The 16,766-nt window shown below is 40.9% G+C and overlaps 1 protein-coding gene across 2 annotated transcripts; it reads left to right on the top strand.

Annotated features, from left to right (window-relative positions):
• Window positions 1-154: 154 nt before the first annotated feature.
• On the top strand, window positions 155-16,661 carry LOC111272337 (tubulin monoglutamylase TTLL4). 2 transcript variants are annotated; one of them, XM_022853747.2, is made up of 10 exons: window positions 155-3,295; window positions 6,130-6,328; window positions 7,779-8,050; window positions 8,405-8,597; window positions 9,066-9,294; window positions 9,606-9,882; window positions 10,380-10,615; window positions 11,034-11,154; window positions 11,822-11,856; window positions 13,116-13,637. In XM_022853747.2, exons 1-10 carry the CDS (start codon window positions 3,236-3,238, stop codon window positions 13,129-13,131), a joined length of 1,638 nt encoding a protein of 545 aa, XP_022709482.1. In that variant the 5' UTR covers window positions 155-3,235; the 3' UTR covers window positions 13,132-13,637. The 2 variants fall into 2 exon arrangements, with proteins under 2 accessions (XP_022709482.1, XP_022709481.1); XM_022853746.2 differs by lacking the exon at window positions 13,116-13,637 and adding an exon at window positions 13,645-16,661 and having other exon boundaries at window positions 158-3,295.
• Window positions 16,662-16,766: the final 105 nt, after the last annotated feature.

The following is a 16,766-nucleotide window of genomic DNA, read 5'->3' as shown; positions in this document are numbered from 1 at the left end:
TGCAGCTTAGCTACAATTTTCCGTTTGTCTTTAGTAACTATAGCTGTGATCGAACAAAAAATAATGCTAATAATTGAAAATTATGATTATATTTGCTTATAAAGAAGCATAGAGCGTTACATTTAGATCGTCAAATCCCACTGATATCATAATAATGACATACCAAAGTGTAAATCTGCTTTCTGATAGGATCGTACGTAGAGCAAAGGTTGCGTGCCACAAACCGTATTATCACTACAAGAACGTATCTGTACCTGCGTGGAGAAACCTAAAAAAGCCATCATTCTTCATTCAACACAAAGTAATTCTCTTTCACGAATCTTCTGCTGCTCAGAATTGCTGTGTCATGTTTGGATTTACAAATCGCTAAATAAGAGTAGTTGGTTAATTGGCACCATCTGTGATGACATTTTTAGTTAGCTAATTTTGTCTTACAGAAGCGTTTATGGCTCTTGGCCATTTTTAGTTATCTCTGAATAATTAAACCGCGAAAAATCTTTATGAATGCATCCTTGTGTCATATTTCTGCAATGATCTTTGCCCGCTACGTCTTGTCATCAGTACTCAATCCCTTCCATGTACGTGGTCCAAGCTAGAACCAGCAGACGAATCGGTCTGACTTATCTTCTTAGGTTGACTATTTTAAGCAGTACCGTATCACGTCCGTTGTTTTCTGACGGTAGTTTCTGCTCGAAGAGTCAAATCGGTGTTTGAACCGAATGCACCGAGCCGGAGCGCTGTATGCACGCTGATGTCATCTAAGCGTCTGCTCCGGCCTTGCTCAATCTATCTCGCGGCGCTGGTCCTGTATTGTATCTGTCGTGCGGATAGGCGAACGACTAGCTACTAGCGACTTTATTCGAAGTTGTTCATTCCATCGAACAAGGGACGCGTTTCCCGCCGCCTGCTACTGTTGTTGCCCCGTTAGCAGAGCAGAGCAAAGTCAGACCGTAGTGGCAGCCATAGCAGAAAAGGTGGTGGTGCAGAGAGATTGTAAAACATTTCAGTTCAACACAGCAACAGATCGAAAGGAACGTTTGTGTTTGTGGGTAACGTGTTTTTAGCTGGTGGCGGGCTGGTGTCTGCGAACAACGACAGCGGGACATCGAGGCGGGGCAAAACTTATATAACTTCACTTTTTGCAAAAGATAGTTAGTAATGGAGAAGGACGAAACACAGAGCTGAATGCGACTATTGAGCCTTCGGTAGATACGCTAGTGGTAGGAGATCTTATGTGCCGATCGATACAAACCGTGTTGCACCGGTTTAATCCACTCTGGTCTACTGCTGCTGCTGCCCCTCGTTGTATTGGTTGGCTGCGCCGCAGTGTCAAATGGTGCTGCTCTCGCTATTGATGTTGGGGGCTCCAACAACGCCAATCAGGTTAGCCTTCAAATTACTCGAATCCGCAGCTGCACTCCCGCCATTCTGTCATTCTTCGAAAACCATCCGATGCCGCCCGTTGGTGTCGACTGCTGATTGGATCTGTGTGGGGTGCTCTTTTCTGTTGGGTGCGCTGAATGATACTAAAAGCCGTTTCAGCGGTTCTAACGACGTCTCAACGGCGCAAAAACGGCGGGCAGCAGAAGCGATACAACCACTGACTGTCTCTTGACTAGTGGCGAATTAGCAGCCGCTAACAGTCGTCATAATAGCCAGTGGTAGCGGCATTGAGTAGTGTTCTATCTGCACAAGCACTGTGCAGGGAATTTTGTCGTGCTCATTACAGGAGTGACAGTCTGTTTTAGAATAACGTAGAGCTCTGCGTCGCTGCGGATAAAGCTGGCGGGTACATAAACATTCGAAACGTGGAGGTGAAGAAAGAACAGGACCCATAGAAAAGCGAGGATGACCAGCCGGGATCAGAAATGGCCACAGCGTGCAACTATTGCAAAAATGGTCTCGTTGCGGGCGGCTCGAGTGTCATTGTTTTGTCGGCTGATTTGAGCAGGTCCGACTGGCCTGGTTAATAGTACAGTAGTTGACTGTGGTTGCCCAATTGTCGTGAAGGGGTGTGCGTCTCAAACGTCCCTAAACGCCAGCGAAAGCATCTATAGATTCATCAACAACAGTTCTCCCGAGCAACAGTACTAGCATTTAATTCAACTGAGTGACAGTTGTCTCTCCAGTTAAGCAAGGATCTATAAGAGAAAATAAAGGGTCTCAAAAACTGCATACGAAAAAAAAAAGAAGGAAGCATTATAGTCGAAATAAAATCAAAGAAAAAGCCCGCTTCGCTTGGCGGTGTTGGTGTCAGCGAGCGGCTCCACGAGCAGACGGAACCTTACAAAACGAATCCAGCGAGAAGTGGTCAAGAGAAGGAGTCGGCAGTCAAACGGTGAACGGTCGGCGCCACCACCTGGCCGCTTGCGGCTTCTTCGAACAGAACGTCTTGCAGTACGCTGCGTGATCGTGAGTTAGCGGTGGCCTGGCTAATCGGCCGAAAGGCCTGTGGACATACCCGATGACACGCATGTGCCTAGTTGTTGCCACATAGCAGGTACCTCGTGCTTGTGATAGATGTCTTGCCAGTTAGATTAGCTAGTACGGATTGTTGCCGAGAGTGCCTTGTACATAGGAGTGGCAAAAAAAAGGACTACGATTAACTGTATTAGCAGAAGCACTAGTGTTAATATCAAAAGGGTTAGATGAAAGTATTTAACCCACCATTAAAACGCGGGAACGTGCAGTTTTCAATAAGAAGCCACAACAAAAGTGGTCCACACCATTGAAACTCATTAAAGGCGGGTTGCGGGCCTGAACAGACACAGATCCCCAGTGATACTATTCAAACAAGCCAAGAGTAGCTACAAGATACCGCTGTCGCCGGGCAAAGCAGGTGCCTGAGGTCCAGCACGTGCACTTATTTCTACGCTGTTATTGGCTGACTGACAAAATTTCAACTGCATGGGTCCAGAAACAAAAGACGGATACCGCTAGAAGATATCCAGCCGCGAAGGCGAGCATGTGTTTGGCTATTATCAGTTGTGTAATTCGGCGCAGTGATGTTGTTCGTCAAAATGATGAATACTTCAATCAATGATGTGGATCGCCAATGCTAATCCAGCGCAAACGTTCAATAAGCTAATGATCAGCCAAGAAGAGAACGCTATAATAACACATTGGAATAATCAGGCCGTTTGGAAAGTCAGCCCTGCTACTGGAGGTGCCGGAGCAAGTTTATCGTCCATTATTGAGCGATAGGATCCGTCATCACCACGAGAGACACAACAAAATGCCTGTTCTAGAAAGTGTATCGGTGGCCGACGAATCTCAAGAAGAAGTGATTATTGATGTAAGTACTTGAGTTCAACTCATTGCATTTTGTTTGCACATGATTGTGTATATATTGAATAGATAGCGTTTCGAGGAATAGATGGTAGTGCAATTGTATGAAGTGACCCCTCTAGAGGATTTTAGAACATAATTCATTTTGGAGGGAAAGCAGACGGAAGTTCTGCCCGTTGCGTTTAATTGAAAATACTGGTAGCTATTTAAGTGTGCGTCTCACATGTCGTTCGGTGAAGACATTACGTTGCTATAATATGGCGGGCACGGCAAACATGAGAATGTGCTCTGTGAAAGAGTTTTTTTCTTGTGTGTTTGGTTCAACGTAGCGTCGTGTTGCTCGACTCGCGCCAGAGTAGTCATATCACGCAAGCCGATGTCGGCCTGGATCAATACATCGATATGTAGGGATTAGGACCGTTCGAGGTGTCGAACTGAGGTTTATGTTGATTCATCGAACAATACAATGGACACTTGACAACCAAAACTTAGCTTTCGTACGTTAAGTTTGTAATTTGTTTTTAAGATCTAGCGAATAGGCAGAAGTTAAAATACGGGTTAGATCGATCGTGGAGCTCGTACGAAACGCATATTTCCATACTTTATTCCTTTAGAATATTAAAGAAAAAACTCAACTCTCATAGTCTACGCCATGCCTGCATACATAAAGTCATATGTAATCAAAAGTCATAGCCGCTGATTCAATGAAGCCGAATGCGTGACGGTGTACTTTATAATAATTACGAAACTCTAAAAAAGAATTAATAGCAATAATGATCAATTAATACATTATTATACATATTATAGAAAAAGTAGTTTGCTAGGGTAGCCGGCCTGGTTACCGAATGAACTCAGCCATCAGCATCTGATGACCAGACAAACACATAATGACACTATTTTGCCCAGACGTGTCTGCCTGTCACTATAACGATATCACAGCGATAACGAAAAAAGTTATCGGTTGGTAAAGGATTCCACAGCGTTCTATGAAGAATATGGAAAAAAGGCAATAATATAGGTTCTAGAAGTCACTGTACAAAAACGCCAACTTATAATGATCGATGCTTGTAGCAGATATTTACATGAGACGCGTTACTAAACCGAAGCGGCGTCTTCAAAAGTTTGAATATTAGATGCTTCTCGTAATAGCTTTACGTGCAAATTTGGCTGCAATCGGGTGACCACATGATACCGCTGTGCATTGCTGAACTGTTTTGCAAAACAATACTTCCTACCTTATCTATGGTCTTCTGAGTAGTCATTCCTATTTTTGAAGAACACCTTCAAGGACAGTTGAATGTTATGAAAAAGATGAACAAACGCATGTTTGTACTCTTCTATCATTCAGCGATCTATATCAATGGTGACTGCGTCCAGTGTCGCGAGAATTCAACAGTCAAAAATTGAAGAAAAAAATTGATGACTGATATGGACTGTGTATTTAAGGGTGTCATCTCCTATTGAAAGTGGTGAATTGTTGCTGCTAATATTCAGCGAATCATTTTCGTTAGACCGTAATAATACTGTAAGTGCAGACAATACTGTAGATAAGCGGCAACTTATGATGTCTAGTGTTAAAGTAGGCCGATCGTAAACCGATTTGTTAGAGTTATTCATATTGGCCTGAAGGCTACCAAACGAAGTCGATTATAGCCAGATGTATTATAATGTCACGTAGAGAACTACAGCTACACGGACTCATTGTCATCATTATAGGACAGTTGACCACAGAGTTCAATGGTGATTGGTCTCTAGTCTCTTAGCATTACAGTAAAAATTTTAGTGACTTTGTCGCTAAGTGACCAATGATGAGCGCCCTCTACTGGAAGCTATTAGTAAATATAAAATTTTTTTTTAGAAATATATTGATTTATTAACCACAACGAACTTCAAAGGAAATATATTGCTAGAAAGAAGTATTTAGAATGACAATAGCCAAACCTATCGAATAGGTGGGGCCACCTCGCATACTTAAAATACCTGTCGATTGTAAGAGGAGAGCAATTGATTCGCACTTGACTTCAGTTTATAGTATTAATATAATTACTCTAATGGTTATATCGAGATATTATTAGAAAAGAGGGGATGCTTTTATTGGTCATCATTGTTATTTAATATTTCCCTATTTCTCTGTATTTAGTTTGCTAACTCAAGCAGCTTTTTAAGTCCTGCACCAAATGTGACTTTTCAACATGGTAGTCCACTATCATACCTAAGGAAATAGAATACTAGTTTTGCAAAACCTTTTACGAAATTGTGGTTTGGTAGAGGACTTTTATCTGTTTAGATTAATTTTTTTCACCACAGCAGGATATTTTACTGACTGCAGTCGTACGCTGATAATGATCCATGCGTATAGTTCTAAATCATTTCAATTTATAGATACTTCATTCATTGACAAAATTCGTAATTTATATTGAAGGCTATGCGGGAGCGTTTCGTTTCTTGTTGAATCATTTATAGGAAAATCACTGGTCTTCAGTTTTGTGAGTTCATTTGAGGTTGATTAGAAAAAAAAATCATGTTGATTTATTGATTTAACTCTACCATCTATAATCGTGTGTATTGAATATTTTTGTTAATATTCATTAGCAGACGATAGGCAATGTGTTTTTAGTATTTTGTTCGAATAAGAAACAGTGAAGAAGAACATATATTAAACAACAACCTTTGTAAAAGTTGCTTTTAGGCGTATGGTACTCAGCATATTGCAGATGCAAAACGCGGGTTGCAAAAACAGCAACGTGATTAATAAATAGTATGTTACCGGATAGTAGTTTTTCTTTCTTTTAATTGTTCGCTTACATATTTAACCCTTGCTGCCTAATTGTTTTTTTTTAGGGAAAGGCAAAGTACCCTCTACGAGGTAGTCTCTTTCCAAAGGTGCCTCCAACAATGCGCTTTTTCGCGCCAGCGGATGAGAAAGAGGTGGTTCCGCTCCCAGCTGGGGTACGGAATCATCTCAAATGGAAGCTGACCAGTATCACACCTGCTATAGTTCGTGAGACAGTACGGAGATCGGGATTTAGAATTACGTCAGGTCTGTGCAAATAATTAGAGCAAGCTTAATTGTAGAGAACTGCCTATCATGTATTGTTCATGGGCCTTACGATGCCGTTCTGGCATCTAACGTTTCGCATGTCACAAGTCTTTTCTTACACGGTAATTGATTCAGTGTAAGTTAGCTACGATATCAAAAAGTGTTCAAACTTCAAAGAAGAACAAGCGTAATTTGATGATCTGATTTTTCACACACTCTGTGAGCTGAATCTGTTACCGTGGAAAGCTACGTGTAGTGTAAAGCAGCTCCGCAGTCGATAACCATGTCACAGGAGATGCCGTTTGTTTGGTTGAACCGTGGCACAATTAGTCAAGCTATTTTTGAAACACAGCACCTCCATACTCACCCTTTAAACTATGAAATTCAATTGTTGGAACTTCTTAAGGTCAACACATTGATATCGGGCGGGACAACGTTCTAGAGCTATAAAATAGCTTTAGTCTTTATTCATATAGTGGTGTGCTATGTGCATTATTGATCGCAATGATTTATTTTATTGCTACTGAGTGATGAGCTATTCGACCGTTTGCGCTATACTCGCAGATCAGACATTCAATTGCGGACTTGTGTCGATCCTGTTAAAGGACTTAACTAGTCAAATAACATTTACACGCATTTGAATTGGTATGCGTCTATCAACTAACTTCTCTTTACATGTACGCCGTAGATGGGACCTTCAGAAAAAGTAGTACTTCATGCGATGAAAATTATACGTCCTCAGCCCCACTGGGCCACAGTAGTCGTTAATCTTTTTATAGGCCCGTTAAGCCTGCTGTGGTGGCACTGGAGAGCGAGGGGTGAGCCAACACTGTAGATGTTGTTAATATTATGACTTGCTGACGTCAGTCAATGGAGTGGCGATCATGTGCAAGCGTGAATGTCACGAAAGATATCGCTTCTGTTATGATGTTATTGGCGAGGTCTATAACAATCGATCCAAATGTAGTGTACGGGCTCCAGACATTTTTTTGATTTGGAACGTGAGCGCCGTAGTGTTCAGAAAGGCAAACATCTCTTACTAAGGACAAATGAATGTGAGGTAGAAAAATAGAATTTCGCTGAGTTCGAATGACAGAACGCAATAAGAAAATGTCTATAAGTAATGAAGGCGGAGAAGGTATATTTATAATGAACATTAGTGAACCCTCAGTATTGTTAGTTAAATATGATAGTTTTGAATCTAATTATCGTTAGGCAGAATAGTAATCGTTCTTTTTGGGCCGAATGAGTACCTCCTTAGGAAGCCTGAACCGCATTGTACATCTAGTATAATTCACTGTGAATATTACGATGATTTACGTATTATCTAAAAGAGCAAGAAAGATAATCGATATATTACTTACTGTAATTATCATACGTACTGAAGTCCTAAAGGCAGCTAGATATCTCCATTGACTGTCAAAGCGTTTTGTCGTTTGTTTTTTGACAGATGAAAACAAATGGTGCGCTATGTGGGGCAAACATATGAAGTTCGCGTTCTTCGCAGGAATGAACCCGTTTCAAAAAGTGAACCATTTTCCTGGTAGCTTTCATCTTGGCCGAAAGGATAAGCTGCACCTCAATTTGTCGCGGTTGAAGAAAAATGCTGCCATCGAACTTGATTTCGTTCCGCAGACATTTCTACTGCCGCAGGAGTCTAAAGCGTTCCAGAAAGCATGGAAAAAGGAGGGACCCCAAAATCATCGCTGGATAGCAAAACCGGTATAACTACATCACATGCAAATATTACATTATAAGGGTAGCGACTAAAAGCAGCCTTTGAAGACTCCTGTTCTAACTGGATATTTCTTTAACGACACAAAACGCAGTCAAAGAACGTTTCTCACTACAACCAGCTCCTTTATCGCGGACGTTCCGATGATCCCGAAGCCATTGTTGGTTGAAACTTCCTCTTGTCATATTTCGAAAGCCTAGCTAAGTTTACGACAAACATAAGTTCCATTAGAAAGTTGAGCAGGAGCGCAGCACTGTCTCCGATATGTTCCAATTTAAAGGTTAATTCTTTGAAACAAGAGTATTTCTTCGTGCATTTTTCTACGCGCATGTACACTGAAGCCGGCGGCATCTCGTGGAACGGGAGTTTTTATTGTGTCCCGCTGGAGTCAGATCTCGCACAAACTTCAGGAAGCTCTCGTTGTCCAGCGGTATATACATCGACCATTACTTATTCGAGGAAATAAGTTCGACTTAAGACTATACGCCCTTGTCACTTGTTGGGATCCTTTAAAAATTTATGTCTACAAACAAGGTGCGTATAGTTAATTTTTATGCGGACATAAGTTGGCGTCACTGTTTCTATGTAAATGCTGATAATTATTTGGTCCAGCGGATACTGTACAGTTGGCTGCAAAAGCTGATATTTCTTTAACACTTAACGTTATTCTGATTCGATCATGTAATAACACCCAATCGTTCAAAATGTAATTGTATTCATTACATAACTGATTGATTCTGCTAGCGTCCATTCTGAAGCGTCTCGGAGGTTAGAAATAGGATTGAACTTCTAGTGTGTTATATCATATCATAGTATCGCATTTCTTTCTTTATCGTACCACATCAGCGGTCCGTTGTTCTTATAAGCGTTTGTTGAGAGTTGATTGTACGTTGCTGCTGTAACAGCTGTTGAATCAAGAATATAAGTGCGCCCATTGTAGCTCTTTACCAACTGGAGTAATTTGTTAAGTCTGCTAGCTAATTTGAGAATTTTTTATTACAGGAATGCTGCGATTTGCCACAATGGCCTATTCGGAATCTGTAGATAGCCTAGATAACACATTCATGCACTTAACCAATTACTCGTTAAATAAGCTGAGTGCTCAGTATTCCGACGAACAGAAATGGACCCTGGATGAATTTTGGGGTCATCTGAAATTAACGAAGCCTGACGTTGATCAGGGGAAAGTGTGGAATAGTCTTGTGAATGTCATCGTTAAAACTTTAATAGCGTAAGTTTGTTTAATGCGTCCATGCTCGATATTTCAACATTCGCGACGAAAAATCGCATACATAGTGAAATTCAGCTTCCCCTAATCGAATTTAAGTTAATTACTTTTATGTTTTCGATGCGAAAAAGGAACGTGTAGGCAATGATAGGCCCGCATAACTTGAACAGGATTGTTTTCATCTGTCTATTAAGATTTCAAGTTGCGCCCATGATCTGACCTAGCGAATGCTTCGTATATATATGTAAAGGTTGGTCAAAGTTATAAAATTTATAATTTTAAGCAACTTTTTACAAAATCGTTCGCTTTTTCAGTGCTGAAGGACCAATCTCACGTGCATCGATGACACACGCACCATCTCGTTATTCGTGCTTCGAGTTATTTGGCTTCGATGTGCTATTGGACGCGGAGTTGCGCCCGTGGCTACTCGAGGTGAACATCTCGCCGAGCATGCGTGCGAGTTCGGCAAACGACCATGCGATCAAGGAGCCGCTGATAAGGGACACTTTAAATCTCAGTGGGTTTCGACTACCGCCTGCAGCAGACAACGCTCGCCTTGACCCTACGGATTATGGGCTGCAACGTGGCGATGTAAATTGCCCTTTTTCTACTATATAAACGTACCTTCTTTACACCTCGAGTAATAAAAGTTATAAAGTAGTCGCTCCTGAAAGATATAAAACGGGTTTGTAGAGCGTTAAACCGATGAAAAAATTGTCAACCTCTGGAGGGAATGGCTCTAAATTAAAGCTCGTTTTTATTCAGCTAACTTGTACGAATCTGCGAGTTATTTGAGTATTAAGTAAATGCAATGCTTGACTTGTAGAAAATATGGATTGGTAGAAACAGATGTGATGACAATGCACCTTTGGAGTATTTATTCATCGCATTGGCTGTGATGTTATATAAATAACATCATTGATAGATGTATCTTATATCTGAAAACAACTTATATAAATAAGTTGTTTTCAGATATAAGATACATCTATCAATGATTTTCATCTCGTGCTAACAATCGTTGTTAACTACAACATTTTTTATTAAAATGGTTGACAATATGCCAGAATTATTGTCGTTGATCATTTCAGTTGTTGTTTATGTCAGCCGGCCTTCACCGAAAACAGTTGACCGTTGCGGAACAGCAAAAACATGATTTCTTTACCTGTGAGGAGCTCGAGCTTCGAGAGGGAGCTATTCTGGAGAAATTGCTCCCGAACGACATTACGATACTCGCAGACCTTGAGGACGAGTTGGAACGATCTCGAGAGACCAATTTTGAGCGAGTTCTGCCTTCAGCCGACTTCGAACACCTCGTTCCTCCAAGGTAACTTTTTTGTTTACTCATTTTTTGTTCTAAATTCAAGTAAACGCATTTATATATTACTATAAAGATTGCTATTTTTAAAGTTGTGGTAAAGGGTCGGTTGTTGCTTTTTTAGCTATGTAGGTAAGATTGACTTAAAAACCCGTTTTTTGTTTGTTCTTATAATATTTGATAATATAAGTCCGGTGCTATCATAGATGGGTGATTATGCTTGAGGACCGAAATAGAATTTGTGCGCTATTTTATGATAATACAAATTTATCAATTTATTAACTGATAACGATAAATAAATAGACTGTTATGGACGATTTCTAAACGCCATTGGGAACATGGGAAACTATGTACCTATAAGCCTAAATATCCGGTCCGAAGAATACCATATATGTATAACCTTATTGTATCTCTTGCCGTTGTCCAGGTATAACAACAAGCTGCTCCACGCATGGGAAAACAGATATAGTGAAAATCGCGCAAAGGGCCTCGCCGTGCTCCAGGAACTGTGCCGGAATGGGGCTCATATAGTGCCGTCTGAATCAGAGGTAATGAACTCATATATTGAACCTTTAATCATGGTGTTATACCAAAATTGATTCTGACACGGAATAATTCGTAGAAGCAGTGATCCGGTCAAGTTGTCTAGTCTGAAATTCTTGTGTTCCTCGAATTCTTTATCGATCACAGTTGATTTGTTGTTTATAATTGGCGGGCGTACCACAAGGCTCACTGTTATGTCTCTGCGACTTAAGTGCCTGTTGTTGTTGTAATTCGAAATCAATAATAGGCCAATCTGCTGACGCAATGTCAAAGCAGCAGTTCACGCAATACTAGTGCAACAGTCAATTTCGTTTTCCCAATTTTTCACATTTCGAAAATGTTGTTAGATTACGAAGAAGTTTTGCGAAATTAACGAATAAAATTAAAAAATGGCTGATCGTTGATTCTGGATTGATTAATTACTACCCAAGTTTTCGTTTCCTCCTTAGTTCGTTTATTGGTGCCGGATCCTCCGTAGTTTAATTTCGTTAAGAGTTACCTGTTTCAAGCTATTACGGGCTGTCGAGGCTTTACTTACTTTCCTGTGTATTAATCCGTTCGAGTTTCTATTAAAAGTTTATCGCGCTGTGTTGTTGTTCTTGTTGTTGTTTTTCTTGTTGTTGATGACAATCGTCGTATGTGGTTGTAACATTGTTGGTGATTCTGCTCCAGGGCAAGAGGGTAGCAGCTATGGTGGACAAGAAGCCGTAAGTATCGGCGACTGATGGAAGTTGTCTTCCATCGGTTGCGCAGTAGTCACTTGTCGCGAGCAGACCAACACGAGCAGGTCGTCAATGAGCGGCAATGATACATAGGAAAAAGAGACGAAGAGATAGAGGTACATAGAGTGGAACATGAGAATGAGGATTACGTGTCTCTTGTCTTGGTGAAGTTCGCACCACCGCTAGCAGCACTACCAACTAGAAAACGTTGGCTTGGCAAATTAATCTAGCTGATTTTGATTTGTCTATAACGGAATGGATATTATGTAAGAAAAAAAAAAGAAGAAAACGGAGTCCACAAAAGCATATGAAAAATTGTTGCACTTCGACACTCTACCCACAGCTAATGGGATCAGGTGATATATGAAATGCAAAAGAATTTGTCGAAAATGCTCATGTGCTGATCGTATTAGCAAGACGAGTCTAAGCGTGCATCTGATGCTTTTGCGCCCACCTGCTTGGCCTCTTAACTGATTGATAAAGAATTAACTCACAGCTTACAATCAATCCTTTTGATAGCTCAGCGGTGACGTACAACAGTAAGCAAACACAAGGGTTGTAAAAGGCACGTTTTCACGACATCTTCAGAAACTAAGGAGAACGACCTGTAGGCCTTGAGGGGTCCCGCGTAAGGATGCTTGAGACCGTGAACAAAATCAATCACAAGGCCTATTTGAATTTTTCTACAGCACAAAGGCCGCAGTCATAGGTTGTTTGTGTACGAAAGTATGGTTCAATTTTGCAGAAAGCCTAGCTTCGCGTAATTCACATCATCACGAAAACATGTTAATGTCCAGCGTTTTCATACGCCTTTGTATTAATTAAGCCGTATTGTTAGAGTTCCAATATGGAAGTACAGCCTAGTCGTAGATGCTGAAATTTTACCAAAGTACACTTTGTTAGAAAATAGTTTTTCTAAATGATCTACAGAGGTATTGCATTTAATTCCCTATGTGATATTCTCTGAAGCTGCTTGAGAGTTTTAACAATAATTACACAGATACGTTTCAGTATTGAAATACAACGTAAGCGCTTTGCCTTTAGGATCCTATTAATTTTTACCGGTCTGACGCTAAGCAAAATAGGCGATTAATGAAACCCATCCACCAGGGTTGGTCTGTCTCGTCTTGTTAACTGTGAAAATCCAAATAAAAGCGTGTGAAGAAGGTATATTATGTGCGTTCTATCAGTGACGTATAAACACGTATATGCATATCTTCCATACTTGTATTAATTTGTTTCAGACGAGCAAACAATTAAATAGGCAGACGCTAAAATGTGACTAATGCGTGAAGCTGGTAATGCACAGACGTATGGTTTGATGAATTCATCGATCTGCTGGTGTAACCTAACGAAACAAAACGACGATTCACAACGACGTATTTATCATGCCATCATGATACACGTGTTTTTCTTTTCTGCCGTGTTTCTATTTTTGGTCCATCTTAAAAGTGCCGTAATTACTTCATAGAGGCCTTTGCTTTATTTCTTACTTTTCTACGACAGTTAGTTCCATCTGAGCCTCTTTCGCAGGCGCCACGCTATTACTCAGCTATTGATGACGAATGCTGTCGACCTAATCTCGTCACCGTTAACTGATCTTTCTGTTATTTGCTTTTTCTTCTGTCCGTGTTTCGTGTCTGCCGTCATCGTCGTCGTCGTCATGTGTTTATCCCGATGCTCATATCAACTCCATCTTCGTTTGAGGGTGCTTTTCCTCTTCCTGTTCGTTTTTGCTCTTCATACGTCGTTCATCGTCACTTCTACTCATAGGACCCCAGCGGTAGCCCCATGGAGGAATAGTTTCCTCTTTAGGATGCGGACGGCCTCGACTCGGAAACCACGTCCGGGCAGCTCCCGGACACCATTTGCGTTTCGCCGTATGATGCGTGGTATGATCATCCCGCCACTGCGTCCGCCGAGGAGGTTTCGCAGCAGCGACTCGTTGACCAGTCAAGATTCGACAACCACTGCCGATACTACCGGCGACTCGTCTTCGTCGTCGCCTGCCGCTGATCCTGACCCCGGCCCCGTTGACGCGCCCGCTACGAATAATAGCAATTGCTGCGATACTGAATCCGACGCGATTATCGCGCTGGCAGCCGTAATCGCCGATTCGGCAGGACCCGGATCGCCCATCATGACGCCTATGACACCCACTGCAACGACAGCTATGCACCGCCATCATCACTTTCACAGCCATGATCAGAATCATCATCCTCATTATCATAATCACCATCGACGTCACCAGCATTACCAGGACCGCTCAACAGAAAACAGCCCCACCAGTGATGATAATGGTGAGGACGATGTCGGCCTAATGTCAATTCTGCCGTCTTCGTCATTACAGGTATCTCCATACAACGGCACCCTTAGTGACAAGAGTGAGGCACTCAGGAATCTTGAGAGGCTCCCGTTGTCTTTACAATCAAAGATACGCATTCACGGTGACACATCGCCTGATCAGATAGCCCCTACTGCCACCATAACTGCCACAGTTGTCGGCCGCGCTACAAAAGGTCAGAACAGGATCTCTGAGTCTGCTGCGAATGCCTCGTCATATCTGCACGCTGCCGAATCGAAAGCATTGCACTGCAAGAAAAACTATGATGATCACAATAATTATAACAACTATAATAATACTAATAATAATATCAGTAAGCGCAATTCAATTGCGACTACATCCGTCTCTGTTAATAATTACAAGTTCGAATGACGTTCTCGCCAAGGAAACGGCGGGAAAATTTTGAAACGGTGCAATCATGTGGAATTTGACTGGAGAAGTATATATGGATTATTCATCGCAGGATAGACGGTTGTTAACCCAGAATTGAAGAGGACAGAACGCATGCATCGGGGAAACCCTGAGAGTTTAGGGAACGAGGTAACAGAGGTTCTGTCAAATATTATCAATGAATTAACCATATCTAATTCGATCCAATATACAGGATACATTTATGAAGATTGTGAGATTGTAAAAGATGTATTCATATATTCGACGCAGAACAGTTGTGCGTAAAAGGTGTGTGCTAAGAACCAGTTCTTATTTCGACTAGTTCAATATATGTGTGAACTAAATAAGTACACTTGATCTAGAAATATACACAGGGCAACCAGCTGTTACATAACCATAGTTGAAAGTAAAAATATCTTTTCTGTATGAGATAGGCAAAATGCTTCGATGTAGAACACTGCTGCCGGCGAACAGAGAACTGAACGCGCTCCTGTATCGCTATTATCGGCTTACAGAGCTATTCGTCTGTTCGGCCTTTATGAATACAAACACTGGCCAAGTGTAGCCAAATTCAAATTTATTGAATTGAATATTGCCAATGACTACCACACGTTGGAAAGAGCTTTACATTCACTAGTAGAACTCTGTTCTAATATTATTATAGCAATTATTGTCATCGCCATTTATTAACGTCACACAGATCGTTCGTGAAACCGCGAAGTGCCTCCGCCCGGGCAGGCGAAGCTGTCCAAGAGATAAAAAAACAATAGCGATTTATGGCAGGAAAACATTCACTGAAAGACACGAGATGTAGGAATTACAAGATATAACAATTAGAGTAGGAGGCGACGTAGACCATGGGCAACGCGTGATCTTTCCAAGGTACGCACTACAGCGGATATCTGCATATGAAGATGTGTAAACTCGTTATTGAGAGCATCTAAAATGACATAGAGCAGCAAGCTACCATCAGAAGTGAAATTTCAACGATGTACGAAGTGTTTGGCCATGAGGCAATCGATGATGCACTAAGTGTTTTGCCATGAGGCAATCGGGTGAGATCTTCCATGATTTCATAATATACGAATTTCGGCAAAGGCAAGAAGTCTAGAAATTCAAATCTAAATAATTTACAACTGAAGATGGTACTGTTAACTGAGCTCAATTTACCCTAATGGTGTCAATCAATTCAACCTACGTGAGTGAATTGTTAGGTTGAATGGACTACTCGGCAAATTTTTGTTTATAGGACTGTTTGCTATAGCGGCGACTTCTACTGTTATTTAACAGTAAACGTATGACAACAATGATAAGAATTGAACTAATTGGACGCATTGTTATTATAATAATACATCAATTTTATCGTGGCGTATGGGTGAGTCTAAGGCACATACTTGTTGTGTAACGGAGGCCAAGTCTGTATGTGAAGCATCTGCTGTGAACATATTAGTCAAGCCTAGTAAACCAGTTATCTATCAAAGTGAATAAGGGGTTCAACAAATTTGTCTATTTGTCAGTGGACACATGCGTATAGCGTCTGCAGATTGCGCCAGATAGTTGCGTGATCTCGTACGAAATGCACCCATGAATCGCGAACAAAATAAGCCAAACAAGAAAGTTGGAAGCAGCGAGAGTTCAGATGTGCCGCAGTATCCTATGGAGTAATGCGCTAAGTATGAGTATAGGTGGGATTATTAGGCCTTACGCATCGTCAGTACGCCAAGAAATTATGATGTTCGTGATGCCTCAAATTGGTAAGAAAAACTTGCATAAAGTATCTGACTATGCCTGTACGTAATCTTATGTAAAGTCTTGCTACCGTATCACAGTTTTCGTGTCCGCGAACTTGATCCTCGCACAATGCATACATAGTATACAATCTAATACAATAGAAACCAATTATGAGAACAATATCAATAACAGAAGAAAGTAATTATAATTATGAATGATGAAAATTTGAGGTAGGTATTAAGTATAGTATTAGAAGTTATTATAATTGTCGCAGCAATGAAAATAAATAAGAAGTTATTAAAGCATTATAGACTTTCGATTGAAATTGTTGTTTTAGTTTATTAAATATCGGTAAGACAAAATTAGCTTATTTAGTTGAAGTAGTTATTTGAATCTTTGAAGCTGTTGAAAGTATGAATCTCTTCGGATG

Source organism: Varroa jacobsoni, unplaced genomic scaffold, assembly GCF_002532875.2.
Source record: "Varroa jacobsoni isolate VJ856 unplaced genomic scaffold, vjacob_1.0 contig02042, whole genome shotgun sequence".
In the NCBI taxonomy this organism is placed as follows: Eukaryota; Metazoa; Arthropoda; class Arachnida; order Mesostigmata; family Varroidae; genus Varroa; species Varroa jacobsoni.
This window is presented reverse-complemented; position numbering and strand designations above follow the sequence as displayed.

Bases quoted from the DNA above. Each gene is read 5' to 3' on its own strand.
- LOC111272337 (XM_022853746.2), top strand. From the start codon at position 3,236: ATGCCTGTTCTAGAAAGTGTATCGGTGGCCGACGAATCTCAAGAAGAA. The intron at 6,329-7,778 runs GTCTGTGCAAAT...GTTTTTTGACAG, and splicing joins GGGATTTAGAATTACGTCAG to ATGAAAACAAATGGTGCGCT. The intron at 8,051-8,404 runs GTATAACTACAT...TGTACACTGAAG, and splicing joins ATCGCTGGATAGCAAAACCG to CCGGCGGCATCTCGTGGAAC.